Source organism: Crassostrea angulata, chromosome 8, assembly GCF_025612915.1.
Source record: "Crassostrea angulata isolate pt1a10 chromosome 8, ASM2561291v2, whole genome shotgun sequence".
In the NCBI taxonomy this organism is placed as follows: Eukaryota; Metazoa; Mollusca; class Bivalvia; order Ostreida; family Ostreidae; genus Magallana; species Magallana angulata.
The window spans coordinates 579,761-607,264 of record NC_069118.1 but is presented as its reverse complement, the minus strand read 5'-3'; the positions used below and the strand labels follow the sequence as shown (position 1 = coordinate 607,264).

At 33.1% G+C, this 27,504-nt stretch overlaps 1 protein-coding gene across 4 annotated transcripts; it reads right to left on the bottom strand.

The window, feature by feature from the left end:
* Nucleotides 1-1,631: 1,631 nt before the first annotated feature.
* On the bottom strand, nucleotides 1,632-27,402 carry LOC128158432 (interferon-induced protein 44-like). Of its 4 annotated transcripts, none has more exons than XM_052821255.1 (7): nucleotides 27,276-27,402; nucleotides 23,550-24,071; nucleotides 22,271-22,317; nucleotides 21,877-22,074; nucleotides 20,647-20,793; nucleotides 2,463-2,634; nucleotides 1,632-2,091 (listed from the first exon to the last, which is right to left on the bottom strand). In XM_052821255.1, exons 1-7 carry the CDS (start codon nucleotides 27,385-27,387, stop codon nucleotides 1,826-1,828), a joined length of 1,464 nt encoding a protein of 487 aa, XP_052677215.1. In that variant the 5' UTR covers nucleotides 27,388-27,402; the 3' UTR covers nucleotides 1,632-1,825. The 4 variants fall into 4 exon arrangements, with proteins under 4 accessions (XP_052677215.1, XP_052677217.1, XP_052677216.1 ...); XM_052821257.1 differs by lacking the exon at nucleotides 27,276-27,402 and adding an exon at nucleotides 26,984-27,106; XM_052821256.1 differs by lacking the exon at nucleotides 27,276-27,402 and adding an exon at nucleotides 26,467-26,593.
* Nucleotides 27,403-27,504: the final 102 nt, after the last annotated feature.

Here is a 27,504-nt window from a genome sequence, read left to right as displayed (position 1 = left end):
TGAACCCCGACCTCTTCATGCATTGTTTTCGTATTTGTTTTAACTGGACATCAACCTCGGGGATTTTTTCAAAGTCAAATTTGAATAAAAGGCAATTTGATCTTTATTTTTTTTATCAAGCAGGTTACACTATGATTTTTACCGAATGTTTCAGGAATATTCATGAGCTGTGTGACCATAGCTTTATGTTATAATTTAAATGATCGATCTTGCAAAATGATACTCTGGTCATTTATTAGGACTTCAGATTTCATTTGCAAAATATTTGATATGTAAGACTATATATGTTCACTGTTTGTCATTTATTTAAATTTGTCTTAATCAAATAATTATACATCCCCATTCCTGCTACATATAAGTTACTGTTACGATTTTATGGCATGACAGACAAATATTTAAACTGTAAAATTACTTTCCATTCAAGCAAACGGTAACATTTAAAGCATAAGCCAGAAATAAGTTTCAGAAAGTATATCCTTGCCCTCTGTATCTTTTCTACATTACCTTTTAAGATGAGTCTTATTAAGATAGGATTCAATAAGCTCAACATCTTATATATATTAACAAGTAACGAGTTGCTGTCTACAGTATTTGTGTCAGTTAAAGAAATATTTACTGGCAATTATTAATGAAATAAATATACGTAATACAAACACGGTAGTGTTATAGTTTCTTGCCGCAGCCATGACATATATTGACCTTTACATTTGGAGGCGAAAGAGTAAAAAGAGAGGTGGATTGCTCTTCCTTATGCTTTGTAAGCTAACAATGATTTTATTTCGTCTAAAGGACTTATTTATTATTTGTACACCCTTATATTACAATTTTCAACACACGCTATAAAATGCGATGGTAACGCAAACATAAGAATTATGGTTATCCATGAAATCACTGTCCTGTTATTTTTTCTCCGTTTTTTTGGGGGGGTCAACAGATGGAAACTTTTCTTGTAATAAATTTTAAATGTGTTTTTTAGTTTCTCTTTAATCAATTTACGCCAGACAATACATAAATAGACCTTGACATTTGGAGACAACAAAAAACGTAAAAGATCTTTCTCATAAATTACACAATTATTTAATGTCATCTTAAGGAAAAATGTAAAGCCAAAATTATCAATCCATCGTGAAATTTGAAGTAATAAGGCACGCTATGACACATGTATGCGGTAGTAACGGTTTGATTATCAATGAAAAAAGCGATCTTACTTTATCATTTTCTGTTTTGTGGTTTTTTATTCAACACATATCTTTAATATAAAAAATGAGCTCAGGGCAAATATTTTTATTTTTCTGATTTTGTATGAAAATATTTTAATAAGTAAAACCATGTATACTTACCTTGATTGAATTTCATATTATGGTGCTTTAGAACAATGCATAGAGTATAATGGCGTGTTAATTTTTGGTCGCGCACAGAAATAATTATTGTGGAACTCAGTGTAAGATTTTGCATAAGAATTAACTGCGGCGTTTGTATACAATAAAATGTTTCATTTTCTTTTATAAAGAAACAAACCCTTGACTTATCTTAAATAGCTAAGTTCTATTATTTAAATTAGTATGCATTAATTCAAAGCACAATTATATCAAGCACAATTCAAAAACCAATGAATCAAAAAGAAAATGATCAAATATTATATTTTTTATTCAACTTTATTTAAGACTGGTGAATATCATTGCACGTATTTTGACTACTAAGAATTAATTTTGTTCAATTTCAGGCAAGTTGACTTTACTGTTTATTCACAATAGTATCATGTAAATGTATGACCTATTATGAAAATACATTTCTACAGTAAAAGTCAATGGATCACCCTTACAGTTTAGGACTGGTTTTCTAAGAAGTCTTCGCTGAAAAGTAAAGCCTGTTTTAATGCCCTCAGAGCTAAAATGCTAATGCCTGTCTGGAGAGACCCTTCTTTTTCATAATTCTTTATCGGGAACACGTGACTTCGTGGGATGGCAATAACATCAGCCACTTTATCCACAGACGTCTTCACGGTCTCACTATAAAACACTTCTTCAACATCTTTGTCAACTTCGCTGCAAACCTTGTCAATCTTTGTTTCAAACACCATCAGAGGAATGTCTAGGAATACAAAAAAAAATGCTAAAACCGTCGACAAAAACTATTACTTTAACACTTTCTCGATTTAAATTACTGTCAAGGCCTTTATAAAAATGTAGTTATTAACAAGTTTATAGTACTTGTCTTTAAAGAACTTTGAAGATTTTTTAATTGCTCAACTCAAAATCTGGCTTGAATAGCCTTAACCATCTTTGATAAAATTACGATCTTAAAAAAGCTTAACAAAGGAATTTAGAATGTAATCATCTTTTTATGAACGAGCAATGATAATGAACACATTTCAAAGTTATGAAGACTATATCAGCAATGATTAGTGATTGCTTTATACAAAAAATCAAACTAATTATGTATAGTATTTATAATTTCCTGACCTCTCACGATAAGCATCTCCTTTATATCTTTCAGTTTCTTGACAATCTCGTCTGGCATCACTTCGACATTGCTCCCATCGATTACAAATACTACCGTGTGTATCATGTCTTTTATCGTGGGTTCCTTTACAAATCCAGGGGTGTCTTTGGTAGCAGGAGCCGCAGGATTGAACTGCAAAATACTCAGTTTATGAAGGCATAAATTCTAGAGCCGTGTTGTGTTTCATTTAATCGGCAAATGAAAAATTTTATAATAATTTGTGATTGCTTGGAAACAAATTGGATTTAATACAAATCAAAGTACTGAAGAATTGACGGGAGTTGATTTTGTCGATGTTTATTTATTTTAAAATCAATGATATGTTATTTTGCAGGACAAGTACATGTAGTTTCTAATTTTAAATACGCACATTTTTATAATATAAATTTTTGGATTTTTTCGACAAGAATGTCGAGAAACCCCCATATGAATCACTTTAACTAATATTTAAAGATAACATTAATTCAATCAAACTATGTATCAGTAATAAAAATATTTCTCGAAAATTGTATGGACCCAAGTCAAGCAATATTGAACTCTTGTCTCGTTCAACCAAACGCTTGGCTGACACCGTAAATCTCCACTCGGAACTATTCTGATGTCTCGCGCACTCGACAATATGGAGCGTAGCGGAATCAGCCGATGTTGCCAATTGGTAAATCTCCGACAAGAATTTACGGAGACAGCCGAGCGTCGAGTTGAACGAGACTATATTTAACTCTGGCGTAGGAATACATACGACTACAAAAAATATTTAAATTGTTCATATCATTTTAAATCTGACTATTTTCAAGGTATTTATAAATAAATTTCCTTGAAAAACAATGCTTTAGCATACATTACATTTAATTTATCAATTATTTTCAAGAACCAAGTCTTGTCAGCAGCAATGATTTGTGCTGAGGTCCAAACACTGTTTCACTTTCGGTTTGTCTGAGTAACTGCATAGAAGAGTTGATTAAAATCAACTCTCAAAAACCATCAAGACTAGTAGTTCTTAGTACATAAACAATATCAGGCAAAGTTTGACAAATTTCTGTAGGATTATAATGCTTCAAATATGTTCTGACTGTTTATATGACTCTTTTAATATGTTCTGACAGTGCCAGCCATTTTGACGTCTTTGAGAAAGACTTTCAGGAATATCAACCAATGAAATTGAGTTAAACATTAGCTATCACAATGGCTGGTCTGGTCAGAAGTTGATGTGGCTGCAGAATAAAAGTTCAGTTTGTAGAGAAAGTGCGGATAAATGAGCAGTGGACCGAATCGTGTGAAAATGTCAAGACCGAAATTATAGAAAATAAATGTGTCCAAGTTGAGAGAGGTCTGTTAAGAAAAACACATTGTTTGCCGAGTCAACATTCAACGACAAATGGGGGACAGGGCTGGATAAAGCTGGTACAGAAAACACAAAAGCTTCTGACTGGCCCGGTCAGAATCTACTAGGCCATATTATTGGAAAAGTGGCACAGAAAATCAGAAAAAGGAAAAAAAGCGACCAATGGAGTCAGTCTAAACAGAGCTCGAGACAGCAAAAAAAGCACAGTACAACGCAGATAAATATAGCAGAAATGCTTCGCTCCCTGCGCGCCAACACTGATGCCGAATCCGCGTCAGGTTGTGATGCATCTTCAAAAACTGACTCCGAACCCGAGGAATCCGGTAAAGGATAGACCAAATACTGTCACCCGAGTTATAAATCAATGACCACAATGTTCGTTATTTGGACTCGCCTTAGGAACAGCGGTATGGCAATTATATGTACGATTACTAGCAAATGCACTTGCTATGTTCTATACTTTATGCACTTGATAGCTTAAAGATAGAGGCTTGAAATTTTCAATGGTTATGATTTGGTCGATATACATCTGTAATAAGGCTCGAAATGAAAATCTGTCACTTCCGGTCGAAACTGGAAGTGAAATAATTTTTTCAAAAAAATGAATTTTCTGATCAAATCAAAAATGAATATGTGTTTTATAGAGCTTATCAAGCTGAATCTAACACTGAAAGCCGTTTTAAAATCGGACGATGCATTTAAGAGATATCGGGGTTTAAAAATTGATTTTTCCGGAAATTTTGTTTCCGTGTCATCGGTTTAAAAAATAGCGTAATTTTTAAAGTAAAATTAACTTGTACCAAAAATAATTGTTAAGTCGTACTTGAACACATTCGGATTTTTCTTTGTTAAGTCGTTCTTGAAATTGGAAAGGTGTTTGTTAAGTCGTACTTAAAATCATTCGGGTTTTGTTAGGTCGTACCAGGAATAATTCGATTTTTTTTAAATTTTTTATTTCAGTTACTCTTGTTATTGGTTTAAGAGCTCTGCTTCTTACAGAAACTTCCAGCTTTACTTCCGACATTAACGGAAGACCACTCGTTGCTTTGCAACGAGCTTTGCTCTAGTTCTTCTTCTTTTTTTTTTCTTCCTAGACGCGAACTTTGAGGCTTCATATCGTGCTCATTTCTGAACGGTTTTTCCTCAAATTTTCAGGGCTAATGGACTTTACAAAACACTATCTTCATCAATTCATAAAAGTTAAAATTCCCTTTCCGTTAACGAGTTATTCCCCTTTTAAAATTTTTTTAGGGCCTTTGGTTTCCAGAGAAGGGCTCCGAGACTATGATAGTAGGGAATGGGAATCCAACGAATTTGAATAACAAAGACATTGAAGTTGTATACATCGGTTTTTGTTTTTGGATTACGTTCCTTATTTAGGAAAAGGTAGGGGGTCAAAAAGCAGGATTCCAAAACGTGCAAAAATTTAGACATATTTTGTTAAGACATGTAGAATAAAATTTTGTGCAGAATATCAAGGGCTTTCATTTGACACCAATAAAAAAGGGCTGGCCCCTTAAACTAAGGGCCAATAGCCCCTAAAAGTTTTTGCTTAATAACTCAAAAACGGTTGGGATTTTGATATGGATGTCGCTGGAAAAGTTGTTTGTTGGGATCTCATAAAGGTCGTAACAATATTATTTTGTAAGTGATTTGTGAAGTATAAGTGTAAAAAGCTTTACATGTTGACATGTACCTGTTTTCATTTGACAAGTTAACGAAAGTCTTTGTGCGTACAACTGGCATAAAGTTACCGCAGAAAGTATGCTGGTGTAAACAGGAGGCATTAATTTATAAGAATTTTTTTGGTTGTTGGAGTACATGCTTTTTTTAGGAGTTTAAGTCATTGTTCTTAAGTTCTTATAGTGCACAATCATTAAAAACGGCAATTGGAAAACAAAACATTCTTTTTCTTTTCTATTTAACCACAAAATATGGAATTAAAAAACTCTATGCAATACATTTTATTTATTAACTCCATGCATTTAAAATCTACCTTGAATCAGAGCTGTGTGTGTGTGTGTACCATTACGTAAGCTCTCCCTCGCCCGCAGCCGAGAAAATCAGTCGCCATGCTCGCGGCTGTAGCGGTCAGCGGTTATCTAATACACGAGAGCTGTGTCTCTCATATACATGTATGAGTTTATTTAGCCGCGAACTCGATAATTGGTTTCGTTTTGATTACACATAATTGTTTATGGATTAAACGATTGGGTGTCAATTAAGAAATCGTTCAGTTAATTCATAAAAGCAATGTCATTCTCAATCTAAAGCAATAATAGACACAGATCAATTGTGGGTTTTAAGTTTAAAATAAATAACTTCGATTTGATAGAGTATGGTCATTATACTGCAAACTTTTCAAATCTTCCTGGGTTCTGAACTGTGCCTGTCTGTGCGTTGTACATGTACCTTTACGTAATATATCATACGCCAACGGCCGATGAGATCAGCCACGGCTGCACTACCTAGCGGTAATTAAGCGGGTATTTAATACACAAGATTCTCACACCGCGACGCACACTTACATGCATATGAACGTGTTTGAGTTAATATAGCCGTAAAAACAGGAACTGTTTTAATTTAATGCTATAAAAGTTTGTCCATCTTGTATTTATTCAATTGAACATTTGAGTGTAAATGAATATTAATGAGCGATATTACTCCAAATCGTAAACATCGTACATGTAAGACATAAATTAATGGTTAGATTGTTTATGTAAAATATTTTAGAAACTGCATAAATAATGTTTTAAATCACCCCCCCCCCCCCCACACACACACACACAAATAGTAAACCTTTAAATGATGATCATCCCTCGCACATGGCTGAGGAGAACCGGCGCGAGTGGACAAGTAATCCGGGGTCGGTTCGTGTTCTACATGTACCTTATCGCGCGTTCATGTTTCATATTATGCACGGACACAACTATATTTTATTATGTTTTCAACTATTATATTCGTTTAAAATGAAAAGATAAATTCATTAAACTTGTACAGTTGATTAAGCATTGATTTATAGATAGCATACAAGGTAGTTTAAAATCAAATTATAATCAAAGTTCCATGTAACATGTTTGCAGTCAGTGCTAGCACGATAAAAAAATGTCCTGAATTGAGGCATTCGATGATTTAAAAAAAAAATTCACATGAATTTTAAACAACTTTAGATTACATTCTATCGGTCACATATTAATCACTTTTGTAGTTTTTCTACATGGTCGTTCGTTTCTTTGTAGAAGCGAACTCATTGCTGCCCCCTCCCGCCCCGCTGACAGGAGCTAGCGCTTGACTTTTTTAATTGTCAAAACGATATCAAGATCTATTGAAAATCATTTTTGGTGGCTTCTTCTCATGTGTAACATTTTGTTTCACTTTCCCACTCGTTTGTTTATTCGGTCAGTCTGTGTAAATTCAATCGCCACATGCGACCGAGAATCTTGTGTCGCTTCAGCGCACACAGCTCGGAACATATATAGCCCCAGGTCATCAATTGTTATAATAATATAATTGATTAACTGTTGGAATGGTGCTTTTACATAAAATAATAAATAACTAGAAAACTGACCAGTCAGGAAGGGCCCCGCTATGACAATTAATATAGAGAAGTGAAAAAAACTTTGAATTCCATCCTCTTTATATTAACAATGATGAGAAAAAATGCCCGGCATAAGATGTAAAGAACTGCAATATATATAAGGTGGTAAAAAAATATGAAAATTATAAGTAACAACTGTATTTTTAAAATTCAAGATAATTCCTGAATGTCCAAAAACTCTAAATAGTAACCTTGTATCTGCATAAAACAGGGATAACCTCATGTCTTATAAAAAAAACTAAATTAAATGTGTATTTAAAAAAGATTTAAACAGGTGTTTTATAAAATGCAAGCCTTCAGTGAATGCAAATACATTATATCACCCAGGGTTGACCTCAACTTCAAAACAAACATCAGTTGCACACAAAGGTGTTCATTAATCTTCATATGACAAATAGAGACAAGCCTCTAAATTTTCTGCAGCAGGCACGATAATTAATCCCAGGGGATTAATTGTTCTGCTCTCTCATCCTTTTCTTCTAAATTTACAATAAGATTTTTTTTTTTTCAGAAATGACAGAATGGGGTCATTATCTGATTACCTGTTAAAATTAACAGCATAAAGGCAGAAAAAAATAAAATTAATAATTAAAAAATAAAATAGTGAAAAAGGATATCTTAATATAAATATTGATTTTAGAATTCAATAAAATTATCATAAATCATTGTGTACGGTATTTTAACCAAAATAAAGTATGAATATTATATATTTTAAATCCATATTTCAAAGAATGTACACAATACTACACATCATTCAAAATTGACCTTAACTTCAAAACAAAGTTCATTTGCAGACACAGGCAGTGCAGCAATTAATCTCAAAATGACAGATAAAGATAAAGCTTAGGATTTTCTTCCTGTGGAAGGTTAATTAATCCCAAAGGACAAATATTGCACAGCCTTCCAAGTATACAATGGTAACATTCTCAGCAGTTATCTCTCTTTGTCCATACATTATTATGCCTAGTTAAGGAATCTACCCCACCACCCCAGCTCCAAACCAGAAGACATAGAGAACCAACCTTAGCATCAAAATATGTATTTCTGCCCACTGAACTACCATACCAAATTTGAACTTGATTGGGCAACCATGAAAAAAGTTAATAGAAAAAAACAGAAAATTTGTGGACGGAAGAGTGACAGACGGACGGACAGAAGGACGGACGGACAGAGTGATTACTATAGGGCACCCGCAAATCCTTGCGGGGCCCTAATAAAATCATCCAGAAAAAAAGTTACCGTAACTCAATAGTCAATACCAAAAATAAAATCCGTATGATTGCTAACTGAAATCGGTTTTCAGTATTCGGCGGGATTTGATTTTTCTGCTAACATTAGTATTTTTATTGGTTTCAGAGATTACGATGTAAAAACACAAACAGTAAATACACCTGATATTATTTACATTGATAATGTTGAAAAACATTTAAAATTAAATTAGTCACATTCGTAAGATAAAAAAGTTCTACGAACAACCGATTATTTTTTTCGTATGTCGTATCATTCGCGCGTAAATAAGTATGTTCTGTACATATATATACATGAACCCAGAAAAAATTCAAATGATTACACAAAAAAGAAAGTTGTAATTAGTATTTCGGAATTTTTTTCTGAAAGTAATTTCACATTGTATTGAAAAGAACAAGAAATAAAAATGATTTAAATTTTTGACTCAATATTCGTATATATTACCGGCGCTTCGTACATGTGTAACGGCGTACAGTGTATAGATTATTATAATCTGTTCGAATTAAGTACCATGCGTAAAGACTCTCATAATAATTACTAGTAATTGCATGAATGTGTACATTGTAGGCAAATCCCTGTGTGTTAATTACTTCAAAGACTCTTTTGTTTTCCATTAACAGTGGTTTAAATAATTTTCAGATAATTAATAAAATTTTTGTCATTTGAATTGTATGCTTCATGAAATACTGATTCCGATTACCTTGAAGTCATTAATTTTCCATTGGCTATTGACAAAAAAAGAGACGCTTGACCATCCAATGAAAACAATTACACAGAGGATGATTGACAGGTTCAGCCAGGTGCAGGAGACACTCGATGTCCGAGGTTATGTGTGCTGCTTGCAGGCACGTAGCATCGTTTTTGAAAGTGGGGGGGGGGGGGGGGTGGCAGACTCATCCAAAAAATCTTGACAAGCAAAAAAAAAGGAAAATTTAAACTTTTTCAAAATCTTCAAATTTTCAAATGACGGGGGGGGGGGGGGGACTGAAACTGAACTTTATTTATTTTACAACGATTGATAAACAAGTTCTACAACTTATATTAATATCTCTCGTTGGCACGGATGTTAGCGCGAGGGGGTCATTAGTGTGGGAAGAAGCCGGAGTACCCGGAGAGAACCCACGTGTCCAAGCGGGCGACCGCCATACCCTATCACATACGACCTCTGTCGATCACGGGGATCGAGTGAAAAGCGAGTGCATTGTTCACTACGCTACCTGGACACCCGTACGTAGCATCGTGGGGGGGGGGGGGGGGGGGCTGGCGTAGTTTATAACTTCCATTTCACTACTCATTTCCTTATTTTCATATCAATTTTTTTTACATACTCCCAAAAAAGTGGGGGGGGGGGGGCAACTCCATGATAATTCAATTTTTTATATGTAAATTTTAAAAAATTTGTTGCTGCGAGAAAAAGTGCCCCCCCCCCCCCCCCCCTGATGCTACGTGCCTGGCTTGTACAAAGTCGAATGGTCTCAGTAAGAGTTATCGGTGTAAATAAATAAAAAAATATATATGCTTATCAAAACATGATCGTTTAAGTTACAGCGACTTACATTGAAGCGTTTAATAGGGGTTTACTCCAGAAAAGTTTCTACCTAATGTTTTCACTGACCTTTGTCCAATCAGATCGTAGCTGGGCGGAGTTAAGACATTGCCGCTCGTGACTTGAATGAGAGAAAGAAAGGAGAGAGAGAGAGAGAGAGAGAGAGAGAGAGAGAGAGTGTTGAGTAAATTATAAGTGGTGCCGATGAAGGAATAATCATTAGTTATAAACTTGCAAACAAATTAATTAAGGTCTGTATATAAAAATTACATGTATATCCTATATTGTATAACTTTAAAGCTTTTTAAAGAACGATTGTGAAAATTTCTTTGGCCGCGCGCCGTCGACAACATGCACATGGATAAGAATGACGTAGCTTATATTTAACTAAATTTCCTAGCATGGAGTCCGAGAATACGGACAATAAATATTTTAAAAAGTGAACGAATAATCACTTATGAACATGATGAATTTAGATGTAGTGTTAAGGAAAGGCAACGAAGGCGGATGCTTAGGAAAAGTAAAACGTCTAAGGTAAAGAATGTTTCACACTGAGTAACCATGAAGAAAGTTTTATACAAAGTAAATTTACAACCTATGTTTAATTCCAGGAAGATTCGGCAAACTTTGATTTAATTATTAACGGTAACACTTGTAATAAAAACAGTTTCTTAAATATTCGTACAGTCTTCGATGTTTGACATTACCTTATCCTATTACTGATCTATATATAGACATCGCTGTTCCCTGGTTAAAGAACTTCAAAACACTTCAACGTTTCATAAATTTATAAGATATACTATGTCCCGAATTTTTTCTCCCACCACTTTTTGCTTGATATTTCCATAATAGTAAATACCTTTGTGCTCAAACTACGTTCATCCACTTATATGAAAAATGTCCAGATTGTATGTGTTGAAACGGCCCCTCTACCGCTTTAGGTTTCAATACACATCCCAATATTGAAAGTCTACGAGGATTTTGCATTGCATCAGCCATTAATAAGCCCGGATGATAACGTTTAAAAATTGCGCGAGGTATCCCGAGTACTTCCGAATGAAGAAAAGATGTAAACATTTCCCATTATAAATCTCCGTAAGAAAATTGTTTTCGTTCATGTGAAATTTTAAGAGTGAACATTGTTCAATGAAGATATCTTGGATATATTCCCTTTCATCAATTGAAAGTGAATTGAAGTGTCAGTGAGTTCCGAATGAAATCTGATGAATGTTTCACGCGGTTCTTGTACGCTTTGCCCGAAACGATTTACACGCTTTGCCCGAAACGCTTCACAATCACACGAAACGCTAAACGGTTTACACGAAACGTTTCTCGCATGTAAGTCGCACGTTCTTTGGTGTAGTAGTACGTTGCAGGGTCTGTAAATTTTGTCATCACGCAGCAATTCTAAACTTGCACATAGTTTTCAAAAATATAGAAATATTTTTAAATAAAGAACTTATCTTAGAGAAAAGGTTACGTGTTTTGTAGGCGGGTTCGGTTTTTAAATCAAAGTACTGATGTACTGACGAGAGTTGATTTTATCGAATATTATTTATTTTAAAATCAACGATATGCTAGTTTGCTTGGCAAGTAGTTTATAATGTGCATTTGAATTATGCACATTTTTATAATATGAATTCTCTGACTTTTCCGACTAGAATTTCGAGAAAACCTCTAATGAATCATGTTTCCTTTAAAAAATGCTTCATTATTTTCAAAAACTAAATCTTGTCAGCGGCGATGATTTGTGCTTAGGTGCAAACACAGTTTCAGTTTCGGTATGCTAGAGTAACTGCATAGGAAAGTTGATTAAAATCAACTCCTAAAAAAACACAATTCCTCACATGAATCATGAGTACATGTAACAATGCTTGCTACCCTCTGAAAATTTAACTCGCCATTAACCATCTCATTTTTTAAAGAATGTTTGAAACGATTACATAATCTGTGTTCAACAGTTAGTTTTCCTAAAACATTTTCTTTCTTTCTTTTTCAAAACACGTTTTATATACAGGCTTTCAATCACAACACATTTTTATAACAAAAGCAGAACTGAAAGTTTAGTCATTATCAATTATTGACACCATATCACATACATTTTCAACTCGCAGCAACAACGGAAGACCTACTCGTGGCTTTGCCACGAGCTCTGCTCTAGTTTTAATATACAATTCTAAGTAATGGAAAAAGTAAGCTTCATATCAGTAAATGTCAGAGGTCTAAATACAGACGAAAAAAGGAAAAAAATATATTCATGGCTTTATGAGAAAAAAATAGATATCGCACTTCTGCAAGAAACACATTTTGTTCAAAAATATGAATGTAAATACAACACTGGTTGGAAAGGGAAAATTTTTTCATGCATATAGTGATTCAATTTTTAGTAGAGGTGTAACTATTCTTTTTAGAGAAAATCTTGATATTAAAGTTATGAACTTTAAAAAGTCATTAGATGGAAGGAAAATGTTGTTAAACGTTGATATAAATGGTGAAATGTTCTCCATCATTAATGTTTACTCTCCTAATATATTAAACAACAGACAAATTTTCTTTACAAAATTAAAATCTTTTATAGAAAAAAATTGCTTAAATGACAACATAATTCTTTGTGGGGACTTTAATTGTCAAATTAATGATACAAGTGATAAAAGTTTACACGTTTTGAAAAATATCATGAACAAATTCAACTTAATTGACTTTTGGAAAAGTGAATTCCCCGAGTTGAATGGTCTAACATGGTATGATGCAGAAAACAACCCTAAAAGTAGGATAGATTATGTACTATTAAATGAATAATTTAGATAACTCCTTGAACCCAGTCGACAAATGGGAATGTATTAAAGATAAAAGAATTTTTTATTAATTTTTCAAAATATCAACAGAGATCAATTAAGAAACGGAAAAAGGAAAATGAGAAAGAAATTGAAAATATAGAAACTAGTAAGACTGAGGAATTCGATTATTAAAAGCTGTAACAGTTAGAAGCAGAATTAGATTCTATTGATGATAAACAATCAAAAGGTGCGCATATTAGATCTAAAGCAAAAAGGGTAGAACATGGCGAAAAAAACACATCATATTTTCTAAATTTAGAAAAGCAACATCAATCATCAAACGTAATAACGGAACTTTTGACTTCAAACAATGAAAAAATTAATAATACCAATTCAATTATGGGGGAAATGTTTAATAAATTTTACCAGAGCTTATACGCAAGTAAAAACATTGATAATAAAATAATTGATGATTACTTATCTGAAATCAATGTACCAGTAATAAGTGAGGATAATAAACGCATGCTAGATATATTTCCGACGTTCGAGGAATGTACGGAAGCTGTCAATAGTATGAAACACGATAAATCGCCTGGACTTGATGAATTACCAAGTGAATTTTATCAATGTTTTTGGAATGTAATTGGCCCTTATTTTTACGATGCTCTTAAAGATATATATGAAAATAAAATGATGACATACACACAGCGGCAATCAGTAATATCGTTAGTGTTTAAGAAAGGAGAAAAGAATTCTTAAAAAAATTATCGTCCAATTAGTCTTACAAATACTGATTACAAAATCAAAGCTTTTGTTTTTGCAAAAAGACTACAGGAGATCCTTAAAGACATAATCAATGATAACCAAACTGCATATATAAAAGGAAGATACATTGGAGAAAATGACCGGCTTATATTAGATATATTTGAATTTTGCGAATCAGAAAACGTGGGGGAATTCTGTTATTTTTAGATTTTGAAAAAGAATTTGATTCGGTTGAATGGAATTTTCTTCTTAAAACTTTAAAAAGTTTAATATCGGAAAATAATTTATTACATGGGCAAACATTTTGTATACAAACCCTATTTTTAAAATGAAAAACAACGGCTGGCTTTCAAAATCATGTTCAATGACAAGAGGAATAAGACAAGGATGTACTTTATCAGCTCTCTTATTTCTTTTTGTTGCAGAAATATCGGCGACTAAAATTAAAAATCATCAAAACATAAATGGCATTAAAATAAATAACTATAAAATTAAAAGTATACAACATGCAGATCATTTAACAGTGGCTTTGAATGACGAAATCTCAATGAAGAATACTTTAGATGTTATTAAAGCATTCTGTGAATGTGCTGGGTCAAAAATTAATACTAATAAAACTGAATGCATATTATTAGGAGATATGAAAAACAAATTTGAAGAGCTTCATTTCCCTCTGGGATATTACAACTTGACTGGTAAATCTAGTAATTTTTTCTATAAAATCTCATTGAAAAAAAGTTTTGTAAGCCTTCTTTTCAATTAATACTGCGTAAAGAATTTGAAATATACGATGAGAAGAGTTGGAAAAATATTTATGAATGCAAGATAAAAGATATAAAAGATAAACATGTAGCTGAATTCAGTTACAAGCTTTTAAATAATATATTATGTAATAATGTATATGTGAGTAAATAGAAAAAAAGATATATCAAATCAAGGTGTACACTGTAAACAAATAGAAAATATAAAACATTTGCTTTTTGAATGTAACAATGTTAAAAACATATGGAATACTGTTAGTAATTTATTGTCATTCAAAATACAATGGAAACATATTGTTGTTGGTTTCTTCTATGAAAAAAGCGATAAAACTAAATCTCTCAATTTACTTATCACTTATGTAGCTTATAGAATTTACAAACAAAAAATGCTTTGTAGATTGGATTCTATGAATGAAACTGAATGTATCATATATAATCATGTTAAAAAATCCACTTTTTATGCCGCAGTTTTACGTTTTTTTAATGCAAATGCTGAGTGCAAGTTTTTTGAAAATCTGTCAAAGATAATGTGATGTGTCTTATTATCATAGTGTAAAATATTCTATTATCCTAAAACTACTGAGAAGAGACCTGTCTTCCAGTAGAGCTGTCATAAAAGGGAGGATATGGACTGTAAAACAAGGTAAAACCTACTTATTAAGACAGCAAACTCTTTTTGTCCATGATTTTTATATCATAATTATATAGACAACTACAGTGAACAATTGTAATATAGTAAACTGTTATACTCTATATACCATAGAGTCTGCCTATGTATCTCTACACCCAGAGACTATGTGATTGATAATGTTGTCTACCGGGTTAGGCAAGATACTACTTGTACATTTATTTAAATCTCTATACATTGCTAATTTAGCCTTATTTGTACACCATTTTTATACCCGCACTTTCTAAAGAAAGTTCGGGTATATTGTTGTTACCCTGTTCCGTCCGTCCGTCCGTCCGACCGTCCGTCCGTCTGTCACGTTTTACTTTCTCAAACTGCTCTTACATCTTATAAACCACCAAACTGAACTCTTGGATTTTGATTTGGGGTATCATGTTGTTTTGTAAAAAGGTTTCGAAAATTCTCTGTTAGTCCTGGGGGTCAAATAATTGGTAAAAAATGACGTTTTTTCACAAAAAACCTTCTTCCTCGAACTCCTCCTACATTTTCAACACTAGACAAATCATCATTTGGAATATGTTTTAGGGTATCCTATAGATGCGCAATAAGGTTTCGGAATTTTCAATTTTGTCCTGGGGGTCATTTAATGGCTAAAAAATGACGTGTTTTTTTTTTTTTTTTTACAAAAAAACTGGTTTCAAAAACGTCATTTTTTTTGGCAGTAGCCAAATAATCTTCTAGAATATGATTGGAGGTGTCATATTGAGGCGTGATCAGGTTCCAGAATTTTTTTTTTATTAAGGGGATCAGTGGGCAACAAAAAATGACGTTTTTTGGCAAAAAAAAAAATGGTTCCCAGAACTCCTCTTACAACTTTAGGAGTAGCTACGTCATCTCTTGGGATATAATTGGGGCTGTCCTATAGATGTGCAATAAGGTTTTAAAAATTTAAATTTCATCCAGGGAGTCAAATAGTAGCAGAAAATTGACGTTTATCACTCAATAAAAACCATAGATCCCAGAACTCCTCTTATGATTTAATGGATAGACACATCATATCTTGGGATATGATAGGGACTGTTCTATAGATGTGCAGTAAGGTTTTAAAAATTTTAATTTCATCCAGGGAGTCAAATAGTAGCAGAAAATTGACGTTCATCACTAAAAAAAAAACCATAGATCCTAGAACTCTTCTTATGATTTAATGGATAGACACATCATATCTTGGGATATGATAGGGACTGTTCTATATATGTGCATTACGGTTTTGAAAAATTAAATTTAACCCTGAGGCCCATTACCTACATACCGTTTGATGCCCTTTAAGGATCAAGAAAATATATGGTGAAGGGCTGGGGATCTCAACCGTTTTCAAGATATTCGTGCACTTCCTGTTCGAGGTGGGTCACGACCACCCCTGGGGCCCATGACCTACATACAGTTTGATGCCCCTTGGCACAAGGAACAAGAATATATATGTTTTAAGGGTGGGAACTGTTCAACTGTTTTGAAGATATTAAGGGACTTGCTGTTCGAGGGGGGTCAGGACCACCCACAGGGCCCATGACTGACATAACATTTGATGCACCTTGACATCAGAAACAAGAATATATATGGTTTAGGGGTCATGATTATAACAATTTCTGATATATATTGTAATTTCCAATTCCTGGGGGGTGGGGATGACCCCGGGGTCAGATCTAATAAACCCTTTATATTGCCAGTAACAGTCAATATATGATTATGAAAACCCTATATTATTATCTTTGTCTGTTTTCAAGTTACCATGAGTCTACGATTCTTCCTACAAGGTTCAATGTTAGACCCTTTTGACCCCCCCCCCCCCCCCCAAGGAAAGTTGTTGTCCAACCCATAATGAGAAAAATCGAACCAGGGTGCACAACTAGATATGCAGGCCTATCGTATCCTAGAGTTTTGTACAATTCTGTTCAGCCATCTCTGAGAACCAAGTTCAGAGCGGGAAAGAAGAAAAAGAAGAAGACGAAGAATAATAATACATGTAATAAGAACCGTACAAAAACAATAAGGATTCCAAATTTCATTCAGGAGACTTAAGAATAAAGATTAAATAGAGATAGGATCATCAAACATCAATAATTTAAAGATACATGTAATTGACAATTTCTGATTCTAAGGGGGTCAGGATGACCCCTTAGGGCCATGACTTACATACCAAATGATCTGATGCGCAATGATCTAAGGAGGAATAATATATTTGGATTAAGGTGGGGATCTCAATGGTTTTTATGATATTTGATAATTTCAAGAAGAGCACTTGGGATAATGACCTACATACCATCTGAAATGCCTTGAACAAAGAAACAATCATAATATATATTCATGATATATGATTCAATTTAAGAACCCAGATATAGATCAATAATCTATGTTTTGTAATGCTTCCTATGTATATATACATGTATTAGTTTGTGTTTTGGTCTTCAATTCATGTTCATGACTGTAGTATGGCTTAGTCTTATTCTAAATTACATTAAAAAATTGTCAAATATATGATGACTGGAACCCCCAACCCCAAACAAACTCAAATATAAACTGTTGCCCCCCCCCCCCCTTAATTGTTGAATGATCTTTTAAAATAAAAATATAATTTGGGGTCTAAAAAGATTTATAGACTGGTAAAAAAAGTTAATCTTAAAAAACAATTACATTACACCTTGCATAATTGACAAATGATCTAATGAGATATGATCAGAAGTCATATTTCTACCTTGGGATCAATAACTAATATTCAATGACAAGTTAAAATTAATAACAATAAATTATTCAAATTATCAATGTTTATACTCCACATCCACCCCCCCCCCCCAAACCAACCAAACCTGGTTCTAAAGCTTCAGTCTTCTTACATTCTTACATGTGTACAGTAGCAAATTTCAAATCATTTCTTGATTGTTTTTTCTCTCCTAATGCACATTAACATTTTGGAAATTGCTTAATTCAATTTTTAAGATTTAGAAACAAAATGTTATATACATGTGTATTCGCCTATTTGGGGCAATTGTAAAGTCTCCTTAACAAAGCAGTGTCATCATTTGGCTAGGAATTACCCACATGGACCAAACACTACATATGAATAAGATATAAAATACTTTATTATTTCTAGTTTTAAAGTGTCAGAGTGTCTCCAAGGGGAATAACATATTCAACTTGATGCATAATGACACAAAGAGCAAGAATATATGGTTTAGGAATGAGGATCTCAGAAGTAAACAAAATATGCAATGTATCATCATTTTCTATTTCGTAAAGGGGGGGGGGGGTTAAAGACAACACCTGGGGGTCATGCATTTTACACCATTTGATGCATGATCATAATGACATTAGAAGTATATATTTTGTATTTTCCTGTTTCATGGGGTCAGAACAGTCCCATAAGGTCATGGCCTACATCATATTTGATGCATTATAATACATTCAGAAAGAAATACTCCTTCCTTTCTTCCTGTTATAACTCACATAAAAATGATAAGTCTCTACACTTACTTACATGTAATACACAAATTTAATAAGAAATTGTTTATACAGAGTTGATATGGGGTCAACTCAATAGTGTAAGTCTGACAAATGAAAAAATAATATTTGCAATTAAAATGTCAGAAACTTTAAAAATGTGAAATGATAGGTAACGAAGATAAGCCTATCTAAATATTAAAAGATGGTGATACCGTATGCTGTCAAAGGGAGATCACATTTAGAAAGTGAAAGTAATACGTCTCATTATATTGTGCTACTACATGTATTATGTTTACCTATATTGGTCAACATCATAATGATAATCCAATAAAAGCACAATAATGAATTTCTTTAGCTGATCATCACAAAAGGAATGCTTATGCATGTTAACTATAATCCTTTTCTGCATATGGAAAACACATGTGCATATCTACGCGAAACCCATCTATAATCGAAGAGCTGGGTAAAACTAGTACCTGCTAATGAGACCTGCAGACCTGTGTTGTGTACGTAACTTCAGACAAAGATCAGTTATTTGAAACATGCATTTATTTTTATGACCTATTCTTCACAACCCTTGTACTATTTTATTAGGTAAATAACAGCTTTGTGGTGGTGAAGGACACCTGCATATTGTGATGTATACTTCCTATTGAAATAAACAATAAAGTATAACTATAATATTTACCCCCAAAATAATGTTACCTAGCATTGAAGCACAATGGGTTAGAGCGTTTACATGTCTGTAAGAGCATTGGGGTCCAAGGTGTATTTTTGGTAATTTTACTATAAAAATCAATGAATTTTCGAGGGGGGGGTCTGGACCCCTCACTCCCACCCCTTTTCTAAATCTGTCCACACGATGATGTAGATGTAGGCACACAGAAGCAAATCTAAAGCCGGCAACCGCGATGGGGAGGGGGCATAATTTAATTTTTAATTTTGTTTGTAATAATTATATAGATCATTATACTTTCTATGACATGAAATGTTAAGATTATTGATTAACTGAAAATTCACTGCAAACAGGTTAACCCCAAATTGCACATTTAGTGCTGCTCATGTGTATTATGAGAAGGGATCTCATCCTTCAGTTATGAAAATTATAGTTTTTAAATGTATTACTGGAGCTTGCATGTGGCCTTCGTTTTTAATTAAACTGGTACAAAACAATGTTAGATAGGGGCAAACACTTGGTGCGGGTATTACTGTCTAATGACAGCATCTAGTTTTACTTGCTTTATGAATCTATGCTAATTGTATATACATGTGTAATACACTGAAACATTATCTGTGGAATCCATACAACTCTAAATACTCTTTATAGTATTTTTTTCATAAGCAATATAAAATTAGATGACAAAAATAATAATCATAGTATCTTATGTAAGACAATGTGCTGTTTTGTAGATAACTTATTAGATTTCTGTGCTTGAAGTTATTGTATACTTTGTTTGTTCTTGCCAATAAATTATCAAAAAAAAAAAGGAAAAACAAGTTCAGTTTGTAGAGTATTTAAGGAATTTAATCGGAATTTACGGATGTAAGTAGCGTGCGTTTGATGTGAGATTTTAAAAGATAAGTGCGAATGTTTTTCGACTTGTTGCAATACTGCTGTTGTCATAGGCAAAATCCCATCGTGAGCCCTGGACCGGTAAATGTCCCAGTAAAAATAAACTGGCGACTTCGAGAGAATAATGACGTATATCTCCGCTCTTTTAAGACCCATCAACTTGAAATTCGGCATGGGTGTATTTAAGACATTACTTTTCTAAACAAATGCATGCATATTTCGAGTGTTGTAAAAAATAATTGATTATTATGTTTTTGAAGCGAGCTGGTAGTTTTTTATCTGGGTCAGAGTTCGACCCCTTTATTTATGGTAACATTGAAATTAATGTTAAACCGGGCTTGGCCCCTGTGCATATAATGAAGAAAGTACTTGTAATATGTAGCTAATGATTGAATTGTTGGTTTTGCCTACCTTGTATTTGTTTGGAATATGGCCGTCAAGAAGAGATGCAATATCCTCCGATTTTACGTTCATGTCCCCTTCTAATCCCCTCATATCGCACAGCCGAAACTTCAGATATGTTCCAGTAGAAGGGTCCCGGATTTTATACCTAGTGAACTACAATATAGAAAGATAAAATTTATGAGTGTGATAAAGTTTGCATTTTCATTTAATTTATAATAATTCAATTGTGAGGCCTTATTAGATTGGTATATATATATATATATATATATATATATATATATATATATATATATATATATATATATATATATATATATATATATATATATATATATATATATATATATATGTATATATGTATATATATATATATATATATATATATATATATATATATATATATATATATATATATTTGTTTTCCCTTGGACTGAAATGTCACACTTTCATTGGTTGAAACATAGCATGTGATTGCCTCATATATCTCTATATTTGCTCGGTGAGAAATAATATTAGGCAATATGGCCGTCATTGGCCGACGCTTCGCTGACTCATTTCGACATTACATAGTATTTAATACATAAACCGCATGCCGTAAGTTTTTAAAGCATTTGGAGTAGTTGCCCTTTGAAATTCTTTAAAATTAGAGTAGTTGCCCTAAGAATATTGACGTCACATTGTTTTGTCTGGAGCAAAACAAAATGGCAGCGTCGAAATTTGCTCAACTCTCTGCTGAGTAAAGGGAGAAAATAATTTAAGATTGAATAGCAACAAAACATTGTAAGTAAACATGGGTGAAGCAAAGATTCTTAAAGAGCATTTGAAAGGTAAGATTGAAAATCTTAACGAGTTTAAATGAGTGAAATTGGACAAAAATGTTATGCATCGTGTACGTGGCTTTGCGTAGATCATCGTTATTTTTGAATAAATATGTTGCTTGATAGTCCTCGGGAAAACAAAACACTTATTAGGTTAATTACTGACTCACTACGGAAATATATTGGGTTGATCAATCTCAAAGACAGCTCGGCTTCGCCTCGCTATCTATGAGATTGATCAACCCAATATATTTCCGTAGTGAGTCAGTAAATAACCTATTAAGTAATAATATATATATATATATATATATATATATGTGTGTGTGTGTGTGTGTGTGTGTGTGTGTGTGTGTGTGTGTGTGTGTGTGTGTGTGTGTGTGTGTGTGTGTGTGTGTGTGTGCGTGATGCGGGTAAATACACTTGTTGTTAAACTGTGCTCGGAACTTCCAGCCCAGGATCTGGTAGAGATCTCTCCTTTCCAAATGGAGTTGATTGTGTTAACGACACTGGATTTTCCCGCGCCCACCTGACCGACAAGTAGAATGTTGACTTCTGGTACATTCAACTCTTCATTCGGTTCAAAAGATCCGATGAATTTTTTAAGACTTTCAAGTGTCTAATATAAGAAAAAAATTAAAATGTCGTCTATCATTTCATCATTGTTGGAGAAAACTTGATATTTTGTTAATGTAACGGCTTTTAAGAACAAAGATTAAGATTAGTACGAAGTAAGTTCTTTACAAAAATGTATATAGATAAATAGTCAGCAAATAAAAACGAAATCAAATACAACATTCATTGGTATGAAATACCTGCGGTTCCCAAACTGGTGGTTCTTGCCAAGGTTTACGAAGACCCTCTAGTGAGAAAAAAAAAATATTGAGTGTAGATATTACAGCCTACAGAGAGAGAGAGAGAGAGAGAGAGAGAGAGAGAGAGAGAGAGAGACACAGACAGACAGACAGACAGACAGACACAGAGAGAAGTGAGGGTTATGAGCAGAAGAGGAGTCATTTATTGTGTGTTATACGACTTATTGTCATGTTATTGAATTTGTGATGAACACCCAGATCAACGCATTACCTACAGATTTAAACAAGAGGCCCATGGGCCACATCGCTCACCTGAGCAATAAACAATAAAAATGTTTTCCTCGGTAAAATTGGATCCCCACCGTGACCCCAGTTTACTCCTAAATATTTTGATTATAACAAATTTGAATCTGTAATATCTCAGGTTGCTTTTACTAAGGTTACAGTTTTGTCTAGGTAAATGGTTTTAGATGAATATTTTTAAAGATCTTTCTCTATAAATTCTATTTTAAATTTTTGTCCCCCCCCCCCCACCAACGTAGTGACCCAGAGATACCCCAACTTCAATTTACTCTAATTGAGGATTGATGCTTTCACGCGAATTTCAGCTTTCCTGGCTGATTAGTTTCTTAGAAGATTTTCAAAATTTCACTGCTTCCTAATTCCCATGTAAAAATTCGACCCCCCCCCCCCCCCCCCCATTGTTGCCCCACGTTATTCCCAGGGTGGGTCCATAATTTTTACAAATTTGAAACTACACTACCTGAGGATGCTTACCGGCGGAATGGCTCAAAAAGACAGTATTAAAATTTCTTAAAATTGTTCAATAATTACCAATTATCTCCCCTTGAAAAAGGCGTGGTCCTAAATTTCAAAACTTCAATTTCCCTTTGCCTAAGGGTGCTTTGTGCCAAGTTTGGTTGAAATTTGTCCAGTGGTTCTGGAGATGTTGAAAACGTGAAAAGTTTTCGAACAGACAGACGGATAGAGAGACGGACAGACGGAGGACAGACAAAATGTGATGAGCACTCAGATTTGTTACGATTGATATGTGACGTAGTTCATGAATCAGAAACAAAACAGATATAAAATATAAAGACTATATTACAGCATGCCAAAAATATAAAATTTGATAAAGCTTAGGCATATAGCTTGCTGGCTTTTGGAAAAATCATTTCATGATCATTTGAAATTTTCGGCGGGAAAATTTCATTTTATGTTTTGGGACATAAGTATGGAAATGTCTTTTATAAAAGAAGTTTAGGTTTATAAATGTCACCTTTCACTAGGTAAACTTCTAGGTCTGTCACGTTGTTATGACCATTCGCAATCGATTCGGCGTCAGTGTCTCTAGTTTCATAGTAACTATTGCGGAACAAATCATCTTTAATCATTTCATAGTAATCAGAGGTTTTCTCAATTATTCCGCTAAATGAGTTCAAATCTTCAAATTTTGGTCCATGATCCTCATCAAAGTAAACATTGCTTTCCGTATCTTTTACTTCAAACATATTTGGATTCCATTTCCTGTTGCTGTATAACTGAAACAGAAAGGAGGATCCGTCCGTAATCCAGCCCCCACTTCTCTGCCAGCTCCGTGACAGATATCCCCCATACACGTTGTTATCCGTGTTGTAGAAGATGGTCACAGTGGGTCCTTTGTTGTCACATAACTCGTGAAACTTCTCTGCTGACCCTCCGTCTCGGCTTATTTTGTACAGAAGTTTGAAGTGACAATCTTCCCCTAGCCACGATGACAACTGAAGTATGTCCCGATCTTTAAGACAACAGCCCATATTTTCTAGAAGAGTTACATATCATCAATATTAGTAATATTTCGTCAAAAGTTCTGGAGATCATTATCCAGTGTTTTCGGTGATTCATAAATTTTGAAAATTACTATTCTTTCTGTCATTATGTTTCAGGTCGACCTTCCTGCTTGTTATTTAAACAAATTGTTATTATATTTTAGCCTCCTTTCCTTTGGTTTTTAAAATATTTGATCCATAACTGTCATTTTTCATAACATATAAATTGCAAAGAACAAGTGTCGTTATTGTTCGTATTTTGCCGTTTAATTTACGTAAAATACATCATACTTAAATTAAAGTTATATAAATAAATCATACACCATTAAGTTTTGTTAATTCTTGGCTTTTGAACTGATAAGCATGATAGGATTTTGAAACATGACATTTTTTGGCCAATAACGTCCTTTGTTCTTTAAAAGTTTTATTAGATATTACGGTATCAATTTGGCAAATCTAAAGATTAATGTTTAAGGAAATGAAAGTGTTTTAAATACATTTTTAGAGGAACCTAGACCCAACTTGAGCTCAATTTTTTTCAAAAATCTACTTTCATCTTTAATGTCAAAAATGGTAATATGGATATAATTTTTTTTAGCGAAAAGAATCATCAAATGTTGTTAATTCTGTTTAATGCAAGTTAATTTGTCAAAGAAAATTGATGATTCTTCTCGGTTTGTATTAAAACTACTTAATTAAAGGTTGTACGAAACACCCCTAAAATTATTTATTTGAAATATTTTCTGAAATACACAAAATAATGAGTTAATATGATGTAAAAATTAATTTCAGTCCATTATCTTAAGAAAAAAAATATAAATCATACCCATCAATTACTCAAGGCCAAATAAATCTAGGATACAACATACTGCAATAGTTTTGAAACATACATTTGGATGGCACCGTGTTCATAATTATGATTTTTGTGCAATTTAGCCTTATCTCATTTAAAAATGCGTAACTTGTGTTATTTTCAAAGTAAAGACCTGAAATTTGGACACAACCACCACCATTGTTAAAGCTTTATGGCAAACAAATTTCAAGGTCATATCAACAGGTCAAAGGTCAATTATGATGACGTCATCTAGGATCGTCAAACATACTTAAACCTTTATTAATCTAAAACCAATTGTTAAATTTTCTTTATTTTGATATATTTTAATTACAGGGTCATGCCAATCATACTGTTTCATTTTATTCAAATTTGAATGATGCATTTCCTTTTTAGATACCGTTAAGTGCTGCAAATTTTCGTCTTAAAAGAGTATTCACAAGCACTATGTTTACATTATATTGCATGAGAAATTATCTTAAGTTACCAGTTAGAATTTATTTCAGTATTTTTAAATAACAAGAAGGTCTCCTGTTTATAGAGCAGCACAAATATTTGTAATGTCATGAGAAATAACTTAATGGCATAGAAAATTATAACAATTACTATTTCATTTTACACTCCACAGAAAGGAGATTCCAATGGTAGGTTTGGGGCAATTTGGGCAAAAGTTGTAAGGTCGGATTTTTTTTCTCCAAATTTTACGTATTAAAAGATTTCATTCCAAAGAAAAAAATATAAAAAATTCAGAAAAATTGAATGATAGGAAAAAATTAGCTTATCTGTTTTGTACTACCTTAAATGCAAATTTAAAACCGTAAAATTGAAAGGTTTAATAAGCAGAAAGATATTAATGTTATTCAATTTTCTCTGTAAGATTTCGAAACACCAAGAAACATAAAGTAACAAATTTAAACAACATTTTAAAACGCGTGTTAAATATTATCAATATGAAACAAATACAAAAAAAAACTAACTGATTGTCACGTGATACCATTCTTTAGCAAGCATTAGTTAATGGTAATTAATTCATTTAGCTGACAACATACATACACTTGACTTTATTTTTATGTCGTTTTCACAATTTCAAATGACGTATTTAAAGAATCAATCAAAACTGTTCAATTCAACTCAGTTATGGATAGACTACTTACTAACTATTTCCTGTAAAAGGCATTATCATTATCTGGCATATATCTATTTTATCGCGACTATCCATAAGCCGTAGACCTCTTAACGGTTCAAATTATTCGAAGTCTTACCTTTTACATCGCTCTGTCGCTATTAAATATATGATTAAATATATACCGGATGTAACAAAAACAAGGTCTACGGTTGATGTATAATTATGAGTAGTAATCTGCTCTAATAATCATATCATCACCACAACAACCACGTGGTATGAACCCTTTAAATCGCCGTAACGTGAGTAGTATTCAATATGAATTTAAGAGACAATGTTTGCTGCGAGAAAAAGTCGGCCCTCCGCCCTGCCCTTCCCCTCCCCTGATGCTACGTACCTGATAGTTAACATTGATGACATTAATGGTTCTTACCTCTTTTAAAATCTCTGGCAGTTGTTTGTAATTCTGAGTATTTTACGTGACCTACTTTCGTTTTAATTACAGTATCATTATACGACACACTAGAAGAGTCATAATTCAACATCTTGCTCTGCTTTAAATTCGTTCTTTAAAAAGGTTTCATGAGCTATACATTCATTTAGCTGACAACATACATACTCTTGACTTTATTTTATATCGTTTTCATAATTTTAAATAACGTATTTAAAGAGTTTAAATCAATCAAAACTGTTTAAATCACCTCAGTTATGGATGAACTACTTACAAAATGACTATTTCCTGTAAAAGGCATTATCTGGAATATATCTATTTTATCGCAACTATCCTAAGCCGTAGACCTCTTAACAGTTCAAATTATTCGCTTTAGAAATCTTACCGTTTACATCCGTCTGTCGCTATGAAATTATCAAACTTTAAAGCTCTTTTTCAACTTAGATGAAAACTTACAATAAATAAACAAGTTAATGCAATATTTACAAACAAAACTTACATAATGAAAAAAAATAAAGGAACAAAATCCAAGACCAAGATAGAAATACAAAACGTCGGTCTCGAGTCTCAAGTGTGCAATACCGGATGTAACAAAAGCAAAGGTTAACGGTTTGATGTATGATCATGAGTAGTAATATGCTCTAATAATCACCCAAACAGTACGAAACCTTTAAATCGCCGTAACGTGAGTAGTATTCATTATGAATTTCGGAGAAAATGTTTGCTCGCCCCGCCCTTCCCTTATGCTACGTACCTGATAGTTTCACATTGATTACATTAATGGCTCTTACCTGTTTTAAAATCTTTGGCAGTTGTTTGTAATTCTGAGAGTTTGACGCGACCTCCTTTCGTTATAATCACAAGATCATTATACGACACACTGAAAGAGTCATAATTCAACATCTTGCTCTGCTTTAAATTTGCATTTCGCTTTATGGATTTTTGAGATGGTTGACAGTTTATTATTGTCATTTTTCACCTATCATTAACACACATTTATAAACATGATTTGAAGTAATC